General features: G+C 44.8%; 1 protein-coding gene across 1 annotated transcript in view; it reads left to right on the top strand.

Annotated features, from left to right (window-relative positions):
- The first annotated feature begins 4400 nt into the window (after positions 1-4400).
- Positions 4401-20268, top strand: part of LOC135897086 (uncharacterized) — a 35425-nt gene continuing 19557 nt past the window's right edge. The window contains exons 1-2 of the mRNA XM_065425668.1: positions 4401-4677; positions 6707-6861. Of these exons, the coding sequence (XP_065281740.1) occupies positions 4585-4677; positions 6707-6861 (248 nt within the window). The 5' untranslated portion in view covers positions 4401-4584. The remainder of the gene's footprint in view (positions 4678-6706; positions 6862-20268) is intronic.

Here is a 20268-nt window from a genome sequence, read left to right as displayed (position 1 = left end):
AAATCAATTTGGTAGTCAAAATATATTGCAGAGTATTGCTTTTGCGAACTGGACAATGCCCTTCCAGTCTGGTCTCAGCTGATGCCGAAGTTTTGTACTACACTCATACCTGTCGCTGGTACAGTTACGAAATCCATCAAGGGGTACATCAAGGTAACGCACAGTACCAGAATCCCATCGAATAGCGGCAAACTTCGAGAGAACCACTGACCATACCAAAATTATCGATACTTAATTAATAGAGGCACCAGTGCTTAAACAAAACAATTCCATTAGACTGACAACTTATTCGACACTTTTTTTTTCTGAGCATATAAACCTGACAATGTCTAGGTAAACAAACACTTTGACTAAGGGAGTGCAATAGTCAAAGCCCTTTACAAAAATTATGCGGTATGCCACTAAGACACAAACGCTCCACACAAAGAGCGAAAAGTAGGGGCCAAAGAGGCCACCCTTGTCTCACAAAGAGCGATCGCCCAACATTGTTTCTGGGTAATAAGGGCAAAGTTTTGCGCTCCATACAGAGGCTAAAAGGAGTGGCATCTGTGCATGCACACTGGAGGCCATGATGAGCAATGTTGTACTGTACGTGGACAACGTCATATGCATCAAAAAGGAGGTTGGCACTTCACAAAATAGGAAAAGTCATAACTTTTTGATGACATACTACCACTTCTGTGTAACCACAACTTCTTGTGATACGACAGAATTTTTTTATTGGTATTGAAAACTATAAGTTTGTACACAACTGAACCCTTCCACCCTAAAAGCTCACCCTAACCGCTGTAGTCTTTTCTAAATTTGCGTAGCTGGTGAAAAAGAATATTTGAGAATGAAGCAGGCAACGAAACAAAGCAAACAAATATGCTGGTATGTGTTGTGTACTACGTGCGGGCGGGGACGCGCCCAGGCGCGCAGCGTGACGAGCAAGAAGACCAGCGGGCTCCGGAACAGAGAACGCTTTATTCGGAAAAGCGCGTGCTTCTTATACACGCTGGCGGTTGCTTATCCGCTTCTGATAATAAACACTGAACGTATGTACTGAATGTACTGTATTTGATTGCTGATGTCTCTGCAAACGAGATTACATGCGAAGGAATCACCGAAATCGTCTGTCCTTTTCCTTAAAAGGCTGTGAGGTCATTTCGCGACAACATTCACAACTTCTGCAGCGAGGGATTTTCGATAAGGTGAAATTTGTTATATTTAAGAGAATTATCCTTAATAATAATGATTGGTAACACGCTGAATATTACTGATTAGCCTCAACAACGTTCATCAACATAGACAGAACCGGCGGAAGGCTCTCCGTTAATTTCATTTTTGGGACGTTTAGTTCGGACATGAGGTAAATTAATGCCATAATTTTTGTGAGACGGTTGATAAGAACCGGCAGTGCTCTCAACATTGTCTATACATTAATATGCGCTCTGGGTTTCTCCTACATATAATAAGTTAAAAAAATATGTAACCTTTACGGCTGTGTAAGACCCCGGGTTTTCATATTTTTATGCTAAAAACCCGCGGTAATTGTCAGTATGCAGGAGTAATACGCTGATTTTTCTTAAGAACTTCTACTTTAGCATTTTATTTGAATGCAAGAAGATGCTGTGGGGTTCCAAAAATAATATATAATTTTAATAACTACATATAAGGCCGACACAACTCCAGCAGACATACACGTAACGCGAAACCGTCATGGTTTGCAAGAGTATGGTTCTTCTCAATCATATGTCTGTTCTGCAGCAAGTATTTACTGCTTTTCTGACGTGTTGCGAACCGATGTGGCGTGCACAGCATGGGGCGCGTTGTTGTACGACGTCATCGACTTCACTATCTTCTGGCTGTGCCAATAGCTTTATGGAAGGTTACAACTGGGCGAAAAAAAGAGTACAAGAGAAAGGATCACACAAAACATCATGAGCGCAATCTGTTATCTGCACAAGTGTAAATGACGATGCGGTCACGTGCATGGGTTCTTGCTTGAACTAGCCTATGCTTTGATGACCAAGAATAAACTGTTGTCAGCCTGCGCTTGTAGTGCATTGTGTGTCGTCGTTGTTTTCGCGCAGTTTTGACCTTCCTTCAAGTGTGAACCTACTGGGCAGGAAGAACGTCCCATATACAATTGCGTTAAACTGCACTATCTTCGGGCTTCATAATCTCTAGAGTGCCAGATGGTGCGACGCGCTGATGGAAGTTCATCCTTCAGAGCAACAAGCTCGGTGCCAACATGGCGCCCACTGTTTCCCTGCTACTAAGCCAGACACCGTATGCCAGGATTGAGCAGAGCGAATAGTGTGGGTGTGTGCTCGCCCTGCTGCTGTTTTTTAGCGTGCAGTAGAACTCACTTATTGGCTGAGAGAGCTCCAGGCGAGTAGGCCTACGCGTGGTGCGGCGGAACTTGAGCAGACTCAATCCGCAGCCTGGTTGGACCACTGGCCGCATTTCGATGGGGGCGAAATGTGAAAACACCCGTGTGCTTAGATTTAGGTGCACGTTAAAGAACCCCAGGTGGTCGAAATTTCCGGAGTCCTCCACTACGACGTGCCTCATAATCAGAAAGTGGTTTTGGCGCGTAAAATCCCATAATTTTTTTTTAGTTGGACCACTCAAGAAGCTGGTGTCGGAGGGGTTCATTGAAGATCAGCACATACCCAAAGGCACATATTCGTGCGAACGGCATGCACTGAAATTACTGGGTATATACGCATTGGCGCATAACATACGGTACGGCCCACATTAACCAGAGACCCACGTTGGCGTCAAGGAGCTCACTGAAGAGTGCCACATACGCAGTGGTATATACCCCTTATTATACGGTAACTATACTCTAGATTTGCCCACAAGAATGGTCAGAGCGTTGCCAGAAGTTGATCATATAGTTGTTATCGAGGTTGAACTCAGCAAGAATAACTTGGTGCCCAATTGGTGGAGTATTTGATTAGACTAAGTCCAGCCATCACAGATCGTCAAATTTCCTGCGTCGCACTTTCCTGATGTTTCGCGAGTCGCTTGCTTGGAGAAATTGCGATTCGGCACCACAGGTTTTTCCTGAGCAGTGCCTTATTATAACCATCTTTTGTTGCATCTCACATGTTCCACCGAAGACCAGCAATAGGAAATTTTTCTATCAACACCAGCTTTTTCTCGTAACATATTTTGCACAGTTGTGGTTTCCGCTAGGATATAGTTGCCCCCTCTGTCCATCTACAAGCGCCTATATTTAGTTTCAATAGGCCGCTCACTTACTCCTTATGTGACTTGACAATTGAGAAAAGCGACGCAGTCATGCCAAGACCAGCGCTGGCATGTATACACGTCTACTAACTGCTGCAGAGAAAGCTGACCCCATTGGCTTGCCACATCTCCATATGCATGCCTGTGGTGCACCATTGTCGAAACAACGCTTCCATGTACCCTCGTAATTTTGGCTTGCTAAGCGGCTCGCTTGGTACCACTAGTGACAGTGAGTCATGAAGGGCACATTAATCCTGAAGTCTCAAGCTATATTTTATGCTTTTCTTTTCGCCAAGCAAAAAACCATCGAACCAATTAGGCATGTTCTTGTTTCGTGAGGTGTTAACCTCGATCAGCTGACGTAAAGAATGATTCAAATGCACTTCGCAGGTGCGGAAACATTAATATTATAAATGACGAGGGGGATCGGCACTTTTTAATTGCAAGTTCCACGGTCGTCATTACCATACACGCATAAATAACGAGTCACATGTTCATTGTCTCACCCCACATACCAGGGTCACTCTTTTTTCAACTGCAGAATTTAAGAAAATATTGGTGAGAAAGCCCTCTTTGCAAAAACGATGCCCTCATTTATGTGTCGTTGATGTGTGGAGGAAAATAATAGCGATGCATTCCTAATTGTTATAACTTAGTAGAGAAAAGATCTCCATCTTCAAGTGATAACAAGCGTTTTATCTGAAAGCCTGTCGTCAAAACTTAAGATATAAACCTTATTACTATAGTTTCCTGAATTTTTGCTGTGGCGTATGTCTTCGCAACTATGGAAGGCACATATTTATTTGGATAAATTAATGGGCAGGTCCTTTCGAATGTACATGTAAAGTAAATAGTTTACTGGAGGAGGGATGCGTGAAACTAGCAATATTATCCCAGTTTTGGCTTGCGGTTCTTAGAATAGTGTAGCAATAATTGGGTCATATACACTAGTACACGAAGCATGCTTTAAAGCGAGGATGCTTGCCTTGGTGAAAAAATACGCTGTGGTTAAGCTTCTGACCCTGCTCGTACCTACCATAGATGTGACATTTAATTAAACGTCTAGAGAGATACGGCTTGTTGTGTGAAGCATATTGAGGACGTCGGAGTACATGAGTCTCTCAATGCTATTTGAAATTACATGCTCATAAATCCTGGATAGTCATCAGCTTCTGACTCATCAATCTAAAACTTAATCACGTCATTGGAGTTTCACCTTCTGATATTAGCGTCAGCAGCGTGGAAGACACAAAAAAGTCTGCAAGGCAATCGGTGATGGTGTGCCTCAATAAGTGCTGCTGTGAAAGTCACGCGCTGCCTTTTCGCGACTGTTAACGTAGAATGATGCACTGTATCTTCGTGGTATTCTTCATTGGTCATGCTACAGGAACCTTTGACTACAGCGGCAGAGCCACGTTGAATGATGTCAAGGCTGTGAGCATCTGTTTTTCATATTGCTTATCGCAATATTACTTGCTTTAGAACAATCTTATAAAATCCGTTTCAAATATTTCGTGCATAGCTTTATTTGCTGCAATCTGCACAACTCACACTCTCCGTAGGTAACTTGAGGCTGTAAAAATTTGGCAATTGGCACCTAAATCACAAATATCTGTGAAGAAGCGAGATATTTGGGAGCAGTGCTATGCGTGCGTGAAAATTTCTAAAATTATCGCCCCTCTGTGATGTAGTTCTGATGTATTTCATTAATGCTATGCTAGTAATCGCGATTTTCATGCAGCGTTCCAATAGACGACATAAGAAACCCTCTATTTTCGGTAATTAAGGCGCAGACCTTCGCGTTAGCTGTTCTTGCTGCAAGCCCGGGCACATTGCAACTAGTTCTACGTCATTCACCCCAGAGGAAGTCCTGTGCTAAGTCTGCTGCCTGCACCTTTCATCAAAGTTTGAAGCCGGTGACGGTGACCGCTTGTGCGCGCAGGCTGAATAGCTACGGTGCTTGGCTGCTGAGCTGGAACTCACGCATTTAGATGTCAATGAAAACAGCCCCATATCGATGTGGGCAAAAGGCGCAAAGCGTTATTGCACGGCATTATTTTGTAACAGGCTCGAGAATTTCTTGCGGCGAAAATACCGCGGAGCACTTCGCTACAGCGTGTCCTTGTTACCATAAGACAGTAAATTTTATCCGTTAATGATAATGGCGATTTTTCCAAATAGAAAACTGCTTACAAAGCAACAACTAACCGACTGAAACTGAACTTTCACGAATCCAGATTAGGCAGTCTTCAAAACTGACGATCAAACATTAGAGCTTACGCTGAATTTAATTATTACTATTCACATAACATCACAGTTTAAGGAAATCTGACCACATTTTACTTTTGACTGAAAAGCTGAAGGCACTTCTATGAATAATGAAACCTTGCAATGGGATTATAATTTTGCTAAAGACAGTTTTCGGGGATCGCAGCTTAATGAAAGTCCCATACACAGCGTGTTCTTATTCTTAAATGATCCACAACATTTGCCAGAATTACGTTACCACAGGTGAATTGTCTGTCCAAGCAGACATCATCTGCAAAGAAGTAAAAGTAAGTAATTCATTAATTCGCCTATTTGCAATTATTCATATTTACGTACGAATAGTAAGGAATTTGTTTACGTGCGAAGATGAATGGCATCGTAGTTAAAGTCTAGCAACGTGTTCCTACACTTGCGATTTCTACGCCCCCCTCTCGCCCCGTGTATGCCTAAACACGATCTCAGGTTATTCGTTTGATTTGCCTGACAACGCACGCGACACCACGTGATGCGGCTCATCATACAGCTAAAGGGAGACCAACGGTATGACCTTACACTCGTGCTCACTACCTATTCGAAGTGGGCTCGAGGTAGTCAAAGGTGGTGGGCGCGAATCCGCATCCCTCTGTCTTGCTGTCCGAGTCTCTTCACTCCATCCGGACTATACGTGTCGAACAAGGGGATGTCATAGCCGGGCAACTGCCAAATTTTTGCAAGGAATTCAGCATTTGTAAGTTTTATAAATTCTGATGAGCATAGCTGGAGTTTGACGGATTATAGGCTCGTGTGAGCTCTCTAAAATGCGGCCACTCCGGCTTGGATCGACAAACGCCCTGTCGAGCTCTGCTTTGCTGAATGCGAAGCGAGAGACTAAATGTAACTTCGTTTGCGTCATGCGTGACGTAATAACGATTGCGTCTTTGCACGTGAACCATTCATATTCGAGTAATTGTTTCTTTTCTCTACAGAACCATAAGAAAGTAAAGCGGGAGGGTCGCCCAGTTGCAAAGGTATAATTGACGCTAGTATAACATGTTTTTGTTGCATGGGTTTTATAAAGTGTAACATGAATGTTCCTCTGCCTGTGCTGACCAAATTGAAAGTTGTTTCATGTCACAACATAAAAATGTCCAGTACATTTTAAGTAAATACCTATGTCTGGCCGATTATAGATTTCCTTCTCTTTTTTGCCTTCCAGTTCTTCAACACCCCGGAAAAGCTCCTTCTGCTCCGAAGAAGCTATTCTCGTTTGATTGAGAAGTTTGATCCCATATGCATATACAGCAGGAAAACTACTGTGACAGATACGCACATTGCACTGATCGAACAATTTGATTATGGCGATCGAAGCAGGTAATCATCCTTCAAAGCTTGCCGAAGCTATTTTCAATGAGTACACATTGATGACGACTTAAATTATGAATGCGAAACATTCCTCGCCTACTGTATGTATTTTGAATCTATCTATCTACCGGACAGGCCGACAATGGAAACTGACCCTTGCAACATTTAACACCCGAACCCTCTCGATTGAGGCAAGCTTAGCAGGACTCTTCGAAGAACTATCAGAGATTGGTTGGGATATTATCAGCCGTGGTGAGATTAGAAGACCTGGTGAGGCTTACACATTGCTGAATAACGGCCATGTCATCTGCTATAGAGGTCTGCCGGAATAGAAGCAATACGGGGTAGGATTCCTAATCCATAAAGACATAGAGGGCAACATTGATCGATTCTATAGCATCAACGAGAGGGTAGCAATATTCGTAATCAAACTCAATAAAAGGTACAGATTAAATATAGTACACAACTCCGCTCCAACGTCTAGTCACGACGAAGAGGAAGTAGATCAGTTTTATGAAGATGTTGAATTAGCGATGAGAAAAGTGCAAATGAGGTACACACTAGTAATGGGGGATTTCAATGCAAAAGTGGGGAACAAGCAGGCGGGTGAACGGGAAATTGGCAACTACGATGCCGATTCTAGAAACGATAGAGGTGAGATGCTTGTAGAATTCGCAGAAAGGAATAACATGAGAATAATGAACACTTTTTTCAGGAAACGTAGCAACAGAAAATGGACCTGGAGAAACCCTGACGGTGAAACAAGAAATGAAATTGTTTTCATACTGTCTGCCGATCACAGCATAGTGCAGGATTTTTAAGTAATAGGTAGGGTAAAATGTAGTGATCATTGGTGAGTGAAGGCCAGGATCCGCCTCAATGTAAATAGAGAAAGAATAAAATTGGTCAAGAAAGAAGAGGTCAACTTAGAGGCAGTAAAGGTAAAAGCAGACAAATTGAGGCTGGTACTTGCAAAGAAATATGCAGCCTTAGAACAGAGACATGATGATGACATAGAGGTCATGAATGAAACCGTAACGAGGCTGGCTTCAGAGGCAGCAATTGAATTGGGAGGTAAGGCACCAAGGCAACCAGCAAGCAAGCTCTCCCAAGTAAAAAGGACCTAATAACGAAACGACGAAAAATGAAAGTGACCAACTTAAGAGATAAAATAGAATTCGCGGAACTGTCAAAAATGATCAACAAGGCGAACATAAGTGATATTCGAAACTATAACGTGAGAAAGACTGAAGAAGCCGTAAGGAACGGACGCAGCCTGAAATCAGTGAGAGCGAAACTTGGCATAGGACAAACCAAGGTATATGCACTGACATATAAGCAGGGTAATATCATAAGCGATCTCGAAGGTATAGTAAAAGCAGTTGAAGAATTCTATACTGACCTTTACAGTACCCAGATCACTCAGGAGCGCTCTATACTATACAATAATGAACAGTATACAAAAACTCCTCCTATAACAAGAGATAAGGTCAGAAAGGCCTTGCAAGGCACGAAACGGGGAAAAAGGGCAGGAGAGGATGGCATAACACTCGATTTAATCAAAGATGGAGGAGACATAGTGTTAGGAAAACGAAGTGTCTATCGACTGCAAGGGTTCCAGAAAACTGGAAGAATAAAAATATTATACTAATCCACAAAAAGGGCGACGTTAAAGAACTAAAAAATTATAGGCCCATTAGCTTACGCGCAGTAGTATATAAAATATTTACCAGAATGATCTTTAATAGAATAAGGACAACACTGGTGTTTAGTCAACCAAGGATGCAGGCTGGCTTCAGGAAAGGTTACTCTACAATGGATCTCATCTATGTCATTAACGAGGTTATCGAGAAATCCGCAGAGTACAATAAACCTATCTACATGGCTTTCATGGATTACGAAAAAGCATTTAATTCAGTAGAGATACGAGCAGTCATAGAGGCATTGCGTAATCGTGGAGTACAGACCGCTTACGTAAATACCCTAGAAGATATCTACAGATTCCACAGCCACCTTAATTCTACACAAGAAAAGTAGAAAGATACCTATAAAGAAGGGGGTCATACAAGGAGACACAATCTGTCCGATGGAATTCACTGCGTGCTTACAAGAAGTATTCAAGCTATTAAACTGGGAAGGCTTAGGAGTAAATATCGACGGCGAATACCTCAACAACCTTAGTTTTGCCGATGACATTGTTCTATTCCGCAACAATGCACACGAGTTACAACAAATGATTCAGGACCTCAACAGGGAGAGTGTAAGAGTGGGACTAAAGATTAATATGCTGAAGACAAAGGTAATGACAAATAACCTGGCCAGGGAACAAGAGTTCAAGATCGCAAGTCAGCCTCTAGAGTTTGCGGAGGAGTACGTTTACCTATGTCAACTAATCACAGGGAACCCGGACCATGAGAAGGAAATTCACAGAAGAATACAAAAGGGTTGGATCGCGTACGGCAGACATCGTGAGCTCCTGAAAAGGAAAGGAAAAGGAAAGGAAAAGGAAAAGGAATTGAAAAGGAAAGTATACAATCAGTGCATTTTACCGGTGCTGACATACGGCGCAGAGACTTGGCGGCTGACAAAGAAGCTTGAGAACAAGTTAAGGACCGCGCAAAGAGCGATGGAACGAAGAATGCTAGGCATAACTTTAAGAGACAGAAAGAGAGCAGTTTGTATCAGAGAGCAAACGGGCATAGACAATATTCTAATAGACATTATGAGAAAAAAATGGCGCTGTGCAGGTCATGTAATGCGCAGACTAGATAACCGTTGGACCATTAGGGTAACGTAATGGGTACCAAGAGAAGGGAAGCGCAGTAGAGGACGGCAGAAGATAAATGGAGAGACGAAATTAGGAAATTTGCAGGTGCCATTTGGAATCGGTTTGCGCAGGACAGGGGTAATTGGAGGTCGCAGGGAGAGGCCTTCGTCCTGCAGTAGACATGAATAGGCTGATGATGATGAGGAGGAGGAAGAGGAGAAGGATTATCTATCTATCTATCTATCTATCTATCTATCTATCTATCTATCTATCTATCTATCTATCTATCTATCTATCTATCTATCTATCTATCTATCTATCTATCTATCTATCTATCTATCTATCTATCTATCTATCTATCTATCTATCTATCTATCTATCTATCTATCTATCTATCTGTCTGTCTGTCTGTCTGTCTGTCTGTCTGTCTGTCTGTCTGTCTGTCTGTCCGTCCGTCCGTCCGTCCGTCCGTCCGTCCGTCCGTCCGTCCGTCCTTAGGTACGCATGGCCGTCCGTGCGCCCTCATACACCGGTCCAGAGACCCAGGGTGTATACTATGGGTAGCTAGGTATGTGCTCATGGTCGAGTACCTTTCTTTAATAGAATATATATCATATTATGTATGTCATGACATTAAGGAGATGACATGCGTGAGTTACATAACATGTCATTTTTTTCTGTTCGGTTTTTACATCAGAAGAACCAGTGCCACCAGATCTGAACTTTATCAGCTTAAATACTTCAATGAATGACCTTATAGTCACTCGCGAAGGTGTAGAAGCCGCTATAGATCGTCTACCAGTCAATTCGGCACCCGGACCAGATGATATTTGCGCAAAATTGCCAAATCTTACAAAACCAGCTACATCGCGTATCTTGGTTGCTATTTTTCAACAGTCAGTTGATACAGGATGCGTGCCTGATGCCTGGAGGTGTGAACGCGTGATTCCCATTTTTAAATCTGGTGATCCCTCCTTAGTCTCAAACTACAGGCCCATATCATTAACAAGCATGTGTTTTAAATTACTAGAGCACATCATATCACACACACTTACATCACACTTACATTACCGGAGCTTTCATTGCGCCGTAAATGTTTTTGACTGTGTCGTTCCCACAGGCTGTATCACTACAACCCACTATTAAAGGATCATATTATTACTCGCCCTTCATACATTTCATCCCGTTTTGATCACATGTTTAAAGTTGGTGTTCCATATTTTAGAACAAAGATGTGTCGTGGTTCTTTTATTCCTAAAACAAGCGCCGACTGGAACGACCTTCCTCCCTTCATCGCTGCCATTTCTGACGTTGGCAGTTTCAAGATTGCTGTATTCTCTGCCGTTTTGTAATACCCATTATTGTATAATTATGTACTTTTTTTCACTAACCACTCCTTTCTGTAATGCCTTCGGGCCAGGAAAGTATCCGAAATAAATAAAATAAATAAATATCATCCACCGTCATGAAATTTTTATCACATCCCAATTTGTTCTCTAGCAATCAGCCTGGTTTCATTCGTGGTCGTTCCTGCGAAACCCAACTATTTGAATTAGTAACTGACCTCCACGAAGCCGTTTATGATGGGCTAAAAATTGTCGCTATATTTATTGATTTTGCAAAAGCATTTGACGAAGTTCCGCACATCCGCTCATTAATGAAGCTAACGAATCTTAACCTAAACAGTAGGTTTACAAATTAGATAGCTAATTTTTTAACCAACCGAAATTAATCGGTCTACGTGAATGGGTACTCATCTCCACTTTCGCATGTAAAATCCGGTGTACCACAGGGTTCGGTCCTGAGTCCAATATTATTCCTGATCTATATTAACGACATAAGAAACACTTTATCTTCTTCTATAAGGTTATTGACAGACGACTGTATCACCTACAGACAAATTAGTAACGCCGAAGAGAACTCATAGCAGGTAGACCTCGACAAACTCGCATTTTGGTGTTGCCAGTGGCAAATGGAAATTAAGATTTCTAAAACTAAGACCATGGCGATCATGAGAACACATAATCCAGAATTGAGCTGCTACACGATTCAGGGAATCCCTGTTGAGAAAGTATCCGCATTTAAATATCTCGGAGTTCATTCATCCTCTGATTTATCTTGGAACGAGCACATTAATACCATAACCAGTAAGGCATGCAAAACACTACGCGCTTTATTATAGTAGATCTCTGTTCCGGGAATCTTACATCAATTAAGCTCATAGTATTTTTCAGCGTTTTGATCACCCACTTACAGTGCAACCCCTTTTTGCTCGAACTAATCTGTACCGTCATTCACCATTACTTTGGCAATATATCATTGGAATAAACTACCGAGGGACATTGTATCTGCCATTAACCCTGATGTTTTTGTTAACAAGTTGAGTGTGTTCCTAAATGTGTGATTATTCCTTTGTTGAGTGCTTACTTGCGTATGTTATTCCTTCTGTATATAATTATGTCACTGTATCTTACCAACGTTCTTTTTTACACGTTTGTAATTGTAACTGGCTTCCCCCCCCCCCCCCCACCCTATGCAATGCCCGAATGGGCCTTTAGGGTATATGAATAAAAAATAAAATAAATGAATGACGTAGCATGACATTTGGGGTACTACGGTATTTGCACGTGGTCGGATCGGATCGGAAAACATTTATTGGGCTCTAGAAAAGAGATTTTCGCGGCTTCAGACGGCGTCTTCCATCTTCTGATGGATTCTTCTGTCTGCAATCACAGGGTTGGTGCCCTAGTCCAAGGCTCCACTGAGTATGGCCAACCCGCGAGCTCGCTCTACTAGGCGCTTTTGGCCGTTCAAGCTTACGCTGGAAAGCATACTCTCCCACTGTTCCGCACTCGGGTTTTTAATTTTATAGATAGTTGGGGACTCAATATTTTGACAGGCCCATGATATGTGGTACAGATCTGGTTTCTCTCCGCACCATGGGCACTTAGCCTCATATTGTGTAGGGAAAATTTTATTCAGAAGGTTTAGATTCGGGAAAGTACCCGTCTGCAGTTGTCGCCATGCAACAGCATCCTCTCTGCTTAGATCCTTATCCGGGGGTGGGTACTTCAGTCTGACACCTTTATAATAATTTAGTATATCTGAGTAGCCCATGGGTACTGACTCGGGTTCCTCAAGGCTGGATGTGTCGGACGCCCGGTTGGTATGCCCTCGAGCTATCCTATCCGCCTCTTGGTTCCCTGTTATGCCAGTGTGCCCTGGTACCCAGATTATGGTATGGTGAACTTTGTTTCCCGGGTCGCATGAGCAGAGTATATGGCGTGCTCTGCGCCCAATTCTGCCGTTTGTATAATTACGGCATGCTGCTTGAGAGTCTGTTATTATTGTTAGGGACCTGCCAGATCGATAGCCCTCCAGTGCTGCCAGAGCCACAGCTGCCTCTTCGGCCTCGACTACCGTGCAGTCCTGTAGTGATGCGCTGGTGATCTCCTTGAGGTCCGAATTAACCACCGACGCCACTGCTCTGCTGTTGTGTCTTCCGTCTTTGACGAACGTTGCCGCGTCCGTATACCTTGTGTTGTCCTTGTTCGCCAAGGTTCTCTGCGCGTATTCCGCTCTTGCCTCTCTACGCGCCTTGTGCAGGTTCCGGTCCATATTCTTGGGTATCGGTGCGACGCGCAGTGTACTGCGATACTTGTCAGGAATGGCCTCGGTACGTTCGATCTCTTGGATCATGTTGCCGCTGCCATATCTTCGCAGGAGCACCCTTCCCGTGGGGGTCTGCATCAACCTACGTGCCTGAGAGCATAGTAGTGCTTCTCTTAGTTCACTGAAGGTATTGTGCAGTCCCAGGGCCAGCAGTTTCTCGGTTGATGTGCGCTGCGGCAGGTGAAGCGCAGTTTTGTACGCCTTTCGCAGTATGGCGTCCGCTTGTTCTTCTTCTTGCTTGATGCATTTGTGGTAGGGAAGGCTATACACCACTCTGCTAACCACGAGGCTCGTGACTAGCCTAAGTGTGTCGCTCTCCTTCATACCGTGTCTCTTGCTAGATACTCTGTTGATCATACGGGCTACCTGCATGGTGGCAGTCTTCAGCAGCGTCAGAGTATGATTACACCGTTGATTGGATTGAAGCCACATCCCCAGGATCCGAATGGTGGTCTTCTCCGGAATGCGTTGTCCCGCGAGGTATACGTTGAGGCTGAGCTCATCGCTTGTAGGGACCGTTCGATTTTGTTTGCCTCGCCACACCCTTAGGAGCTCGGACTTCTCCGTCGAGCAGGTGAGGCCCCTGGCCCTAACATAGGTTTCTACGCAGGTGGCCGCTTTTTGCAGGCACTCTTCTTTTTCGCTGAGCGATCCCCGGTTCACCCATACCGTGATGTCGTCAGCGTAAATGGCGTGCCGTATGCCTTCAAGTTGTTCGAGTTGTCTTGCTAGCCCGATCATTGCGACGTTGAAGAGGATGGGGGAGACGACCGACCCTTGAGGAGTTCCCTTGTTTGGGGTGCGAAACTTCTCTGATCTGACTGCTCCCAGGCCGATTGTTGCTGTCCGGTTAGAGAGGAAGGCCTTGACGTAGCCATGAATCCTTCTGCCACAGTTCAGGCTATTCATTCCTGTGAGTATGGCTTCATGGCTGACATTGTCGAAGGCTCCTTTAATGTCCAGTGCCATGATGACGTGTTCGCTGTTTCGTGGGACGTTGCTGAGCACCTCCTCCTTGAGCTGGAGGAGCACGTCTTGCGTCGATAATTTAGCGCGGAATCCAAACATGCTGGGGGGGTACAGCTCGTTGTCCTCCATATAATTTTGTAGCCTCATTGTAACCACCCGCTCGTACAGCTTGCCTAAGCACGACGTGAGACTGATTGGTCTAAGGTTTTCTACTTGCAGTTTTTTGCCAGGTTTTGGAATCATCACTACCTCCGAATGCTTCCACTCCTCGGGTACTGTCTCCTCCGCCCAGTGTTTGTTGAGATAGTCAGTAAGTTCGACTACCAGCTCATCACTCAGGTTGCGAATCAGCGCGTTTTTTATCTTGTCTGCGCCTGCAGCCGTATTCCTAGTGGTATTTCTTATTGCTGCGTATACTTCCTCTTTGGTTATAGGCCTGTCCAGATCAGAATTTTCTTTCCCCTTGTAGCACTCCGTGTAGGCTGCTGGGTCACCGTCCCCGAAGCACTTGTGCCTTACTCTTTCCATGAGCTCATACTCTGAGCCCTGAAACTGGTGAACCAGCCTCTGTACGGCCTTGTTGTTCTCCGACTTGGTTTTAGTCGGGTCCAGGAGTGCTTTGAGTATGCTCCACGTTCGAGCGGTACTCAGGGTTCCGCTTAAGGAATTGCTAAATTGCTGCCAATTTGCTCTCGCCAATTGTTCCGCATACTCTTCTGTCTTTTGTGTAATTTCCGCAATCTTCAGCTTTAGCTTCCTATTAAACTTCTGTCTCTTCCACCTTTTGGTGAGGCTCTGTCTTGCCTCCCATAGCCGAAGCAGTCTAGAGTCAACCTCCGGTATTTGCTCTGTGCGGTCGATCTCTTTGGTGTACTCGCTTTGCCTTTCCTTCAGCATATTCCCCCATTCCTCGATTGACAGTATCGCGCCCAGCGGATGTCCATCACAGGCTTGTCTAAAGGCATCCCAATCCGTTATTTTTGCTGTACCTATCCGACGCTTTACGTGAGCCATTCCAATTTGCGTCTTGATGATGTAATGATCACTACCCAGGCTTTCCAGCATATTTTCCCAGACCGCCTGTCTCGCTCTTCTTACGAAGGTGAGGTCAGGGCTGGTGTCCTCCTGGACGCTGTTTCCCATCCTGGTGGGGACCTCTGGGTCCGTTAAGAGTTGGCAGTTTATGTTGTCAGCCGCCTCCTTGACTGCCGTACCCTTTTTATCGGTGGTCTTGTATCCCCAGCTAGGATCCTTGGCGTTGAAGTCTCCAACGATTACGAGCGTGTTGTTTTTAGCCAACCTGCTCACACAGTGGAAAAGGTGCGTGAAATTGCCCTTCTTCTGCTTTGGAGGACTGTATACGTTTACAATAAAAGTACTTCCCCCGTTCTTCTTTTTCGGTATAATTTCGGTAATCTCATGATCTATGTCTGTGTCAGCAATCTTGTCGTGTGCTATGGCGGCAAGGGTGTTGCTGATCAGAATGGCTGTTCGACCAGTGACCTCATTTACTTGGCATGTAAACCCCTGTAATTTTGGCGTGAAGCCCCAGGTCTCTTGCAGAGCAATGACGTCGGGCGGAATTAACTGCTTGTTGATGAACTGTTGTAATTGTCCTTGTTTTCTTCGGTAGCCTCTGCAATTCCACTGCCAGATTTCAAGTTTTTCGTTTTTGCCTTTTCCTTTATTGGGTCTGGCCATGATTAGTTATCTGAATACAGGCCTAATGTTGGACGTCGCTGGTCAAATTTGTCTTTGACCCCTTGTGTTCTTTCTTGTTTGCGCATGTTGCGTATGTCTGTGTTTTGCATCTCTATTCGTTGCTCTATTATGTTGAATTTCTGTCTCATCTCTGCCATGAACTTGACAAAGTATTCTGGTGCTTCTGATGCCTGTTCTTGTGGATGCGATGGCCTGTGAGGGGCTCCCGACTGGAGGTCCCTAACTGCTCTCATTAGCTCTTCAATCTTCTTATCTTGCTCCTCTACCTTCTGTCTGAGGACCCTATTTTCTTTTTCTAACTGAGTCTCGTGTGTACTGATGTTATTTCGACTATTGTTACCCGAGTGCGGAACAAGCGATTTGGGAGGGCCTGCATCCCAGCTCACCTTGCCGTTGTTAACGTTGTTGTTGGGCTTCTGCTTCTTCTGGTGCCGCTGCTGCTGCGGCTGTTGCTTGCCTCCCTTGATGCCTTGGGACGACTGGGGAGCGTTGGTCCGTGATCGGCTTCGTGAACGGTTCCGTGAACGGCTCCGCGAACTCCCCCTGCGCTCCTGGCTATGGTTCCGGGATTGGCTATGGTCGCCCTCTGAGCTGAGCCATCTCTTCCGATGCTGCTGCTGCTGTTGCTGCTGCTGCTGCTGCTGCCCGCTCCGGCTCTTTTGGCGGCTTTGCCGCCCGCCATAGGCCGCCCCGCGAAGCTCCTTGAACTGCTTCAGGCGCTCCTTGCAGTCCCTGGACCCGGTGGCATGGTCGCCTCCACATACCAGGCACTTTGGCTGGCATTGATGTCCTTCCGGCGGGTTCCGTGCTCCACACTGCCTGCAGGCCTTGGCATCCGGCGTCGGACATACGTCAGATCTGTGGCCTTGTTGTCCGCAGTTGTAGCACACTTGCCTCGTCGGTCGGTATGGGTGGCATTTGTATTCGCCTCCCCACCAATTGACCATCCTGGGAATGAAGGGTCCGTCGAAGGTAATGAGGGCTGTCTTCGACTTCCCCAGCATTCTGGCCCCCAGTATGGTTACACCCTGGGTGCGAAGTGTCATGTTTTCCATCAATTCTTCTTCCGTGGTCCCGCCGTCTATCCCGTGGATCACGGCACGCTTGCAATCTTCAGGTGTCGCTACGTAGGTGTTGACTTGAAAGGAGCGTCCTCCGAAACTCAAGCTGGTGATTCCTCGAATTATCTTCGCGGTCTCGTCGCTTGGTGTGCTCGCTATTATGATGTTGGAGCCTAGTCGCAATCTGATGATAAAGTCCTTGCCGCCTCTAATCTTGTTTCCGCAGGCCGCACCTATGGCTTGTGCCATGCAATAAAATTCCACGAGTGCATTACGAGAATACAGCCAACTCTTTTTCTTTGTCCTCTTGAGCACATGCTATCTTAGTATGAGATTAAATCTTTAATCAAGGATGATTAATTGGCGGACTTTAGAATAACCATCTTAAACGGTAAATCTTCAATGGAGAAGTCATAGAGCCTATCGAGGTACCTTCCGAGAATTTCTTTTCGCCATGATAGCAGCTGTTTCACCTTTTCTAAAAAGTACCACTTTACTAGGGCTTGCGCGCAGCGACATTAGTGCACTCATACATACTTACAATGGATAATCGATGCTGCACGCAGACCGAATACACTGAGAGACTAAAGAGCCCCCAAAAAAGCAAAGATGATATTCGATGGCCACACCCATTGTGTTGCATACATCGACATCCGCTGCAGAACTTCCCTAGCCCTTTAAGCTGTCTGTCTACAGCAAAACTGGTTTAAAGAATTGCCAGGCGTTATTCAACGCTCATTACTTTGTTCTATTAGCTTCCTTGCGTAGACATCTTGGAAAAAGTGGAAACCATGACCTTTGCACACATTTGATTCATCTCTATTGCTTAAGTCCTGTTCGTGCATTTGGTCTGCGAGCGACGCCGATTGGCGGCATGTTTGAGGGCGCTAACGTTGTGGAACGAAGGCGCTTAGTCACATGGTGCCTTTTCAAATTTGGCGCGCTTTCTTGAGAACCTGCAAAACTTAGGGCCACAGCATATTTTTCAAAAAGTTAATTGAATGTTTCTCAATACGAGTCTTTAAAACTTCTCCGTAGACGATTTCTTGAATTAATCGTACGTTGAGAGTTGAATAATTAGTAATTGTTCACTGAGGACTTTAAGTTATAGTATAAAAATGATTTGATTTGCTGAAAAGAATGGTGAACAAAAGAAAGTTGGTTCCATTCTCTCTAAATTACGACCCATATGCTATGGCATACCAGTTCAGACTCCCTGATAATAAGATGACGCGTTGAAAAGACAAAACCAGTAATTCGGAACAGTAAGAAAACAAGCTTAATGGCACAAATTTGCAAATTAGCATGTCAATGCACCGGTGTTTAAAGGACTATGCGGACAGCCAACGTTCGGGGTCATAAATTTGTACGTCAATTACAGTTTTCATGAAAAATGGAAATGTGCGTGCTTCATCACCAAATTAACTTTATGCAATGAAGTCGTAACATATAAAGAATTTCTTACACGTGATCATGGTACATAGTTACCCACGTATTTATGACAAGGTGGAATACTGCTTTTTTTTATACGGCTACTTGCTCAACGTCCAAGCATTGCTTCTTGGTTGGAATCACAACGTGTGCGTTAGATGTGCATATCGTTTACAGAGCGTCCTGCAGTTTTTCTTGGTCGAGGATATCTGTATACAAACAAACAAAAAGTGTTGCTTGCACTGCGGTCTTTCCTACTGGCAACACCGCACTGAAACGAAGGCTGATATGGTATTCATTAGTGACTTGCGCGGACGTGGTCGCTAAAATAATGTATGCTGCTGTCTACGGCCCCCTTTTACAGAGCACACCCGACGTTGCAAGCACGCCCACATGGACGTATAAGCTGAATTTCGTGTGCTCAAGCGCATATGTCAAGGTCGCGCAACACGAAAACAAAACCAGAAACCTGTGCTGACATCATAAGTTGCCGGCAGACGCGCCGTCATGTACAAGCCGTTTCTCGCACAGCGAAACGCTGCTGTCGCGTTCATCATTGTCACTAGAGTGATCACAGTTAACGTAGACGAAGCGAATGTATAGAGAGCTTCATGCAGGCGTGCAGCACTTGTAAACCATAGAGTTTCTTACTATAACACCTAGAGGGTAATCTGGCACCACCGTCTATGGGAGTTTCTTAAGGGGGCACCGTGCCGTCATGGGAATGACGGTATATGTGTCTGCGAGGCTCGTGTTGGCTGGTGTTGTAAGAGGCTTCGTCTAAAACGTGGATATGGCTACGCAAATAACGCGTTCTCAAAGTAAAATCTTCATAAAATGTTTCCATTCACGCATATTACATCTTTACTCACCCACAATGCATGACCAAGCGAAGAAAAGCAAGAACAGACGACCAACTGTTTCAAAGCGAGCGCGAACCTTGTCGTCTGTCCTCCAACTTTAGCGGCCCGCGGATACCTTTTACGTAACATGTAGTCGTACACACAATAACAAGTTCTCATAGTTAAACAAAACATGTTCTCGCGCAATAATAATGCTAAAACAGCTTTTTACGTGCTGCTCTAGTAGAAAATGAATCATTGTGACAGACGGAACGGTACTTGCCAAGCGCGTCTTCAAGGAGTCCTGTCTCTACGAGAACGATGCCAATCCGAAGTCACCATATACCGGCATTCCCATGCATACCACAGCGCAGCAGCACCAGATTTCCCTCTAGGTAATGTAGTGAGAAACTCTATGTTGTAAACTAACAAACGCATAGATGTAAACAAGCCATCAGCCATGAGTGGCATTGAGCACTGGCACCACGCCACAGCGTTATGTGAAGCACCTGCATGACGACTCTCTCTCGGCTGGAACGGGGGGGGGGGGGGAGGATGAGCGTTCTTTAAAACTCCCTGTGCTGGGTTATGAAAATGAACAAGAGTTTGAAGACGGGTACAATATAATCATTTCAAGTTGCATTTATGCCCTCGCTGGTAGCAACCAGATAAAAATGACGAAGTGTCGCTGTATTGCTCCCATACATCGGAGTAAAGTTTTAAGCATGGATAGCTTAAGGCGCATGATAATGAAAACTGGCATGTGGGCAAAATTTTTTTACAGTGCACAGGCTGCCATGGTCAAGTTAGAGGAGAAGATGTGCGCTCTCCTCTTCCGCAGCTGGGCTAGAGGGGAGACATGCGCAGCCCCTGGCGTCGGCCTCATTGCCTGGCCGTGCATCTCACTTAGAGTGTTCGATCACGTGATCACGAGTGCTCGATCACGTGATCA

Source organism: Dermacentor albipictus, chromosome 5 (assembly GCF_038994185.2).
Source record: "Dermacentor albipictus isolate Rhodes 1998 colony chromosome 5, USDA_Dalb.pri_finalv2, whole genome shotgun sequence".
Taxonomy (NCBI): Eukaryota; Metazoa; Arthropoda; class Arachnida; order Ixodida; family Ixodidae; genus Dermacentor; species Dermacentor albipictus.
This window is presented reverse-complemented; position numbering and strand designations above follow the sequence as displayed.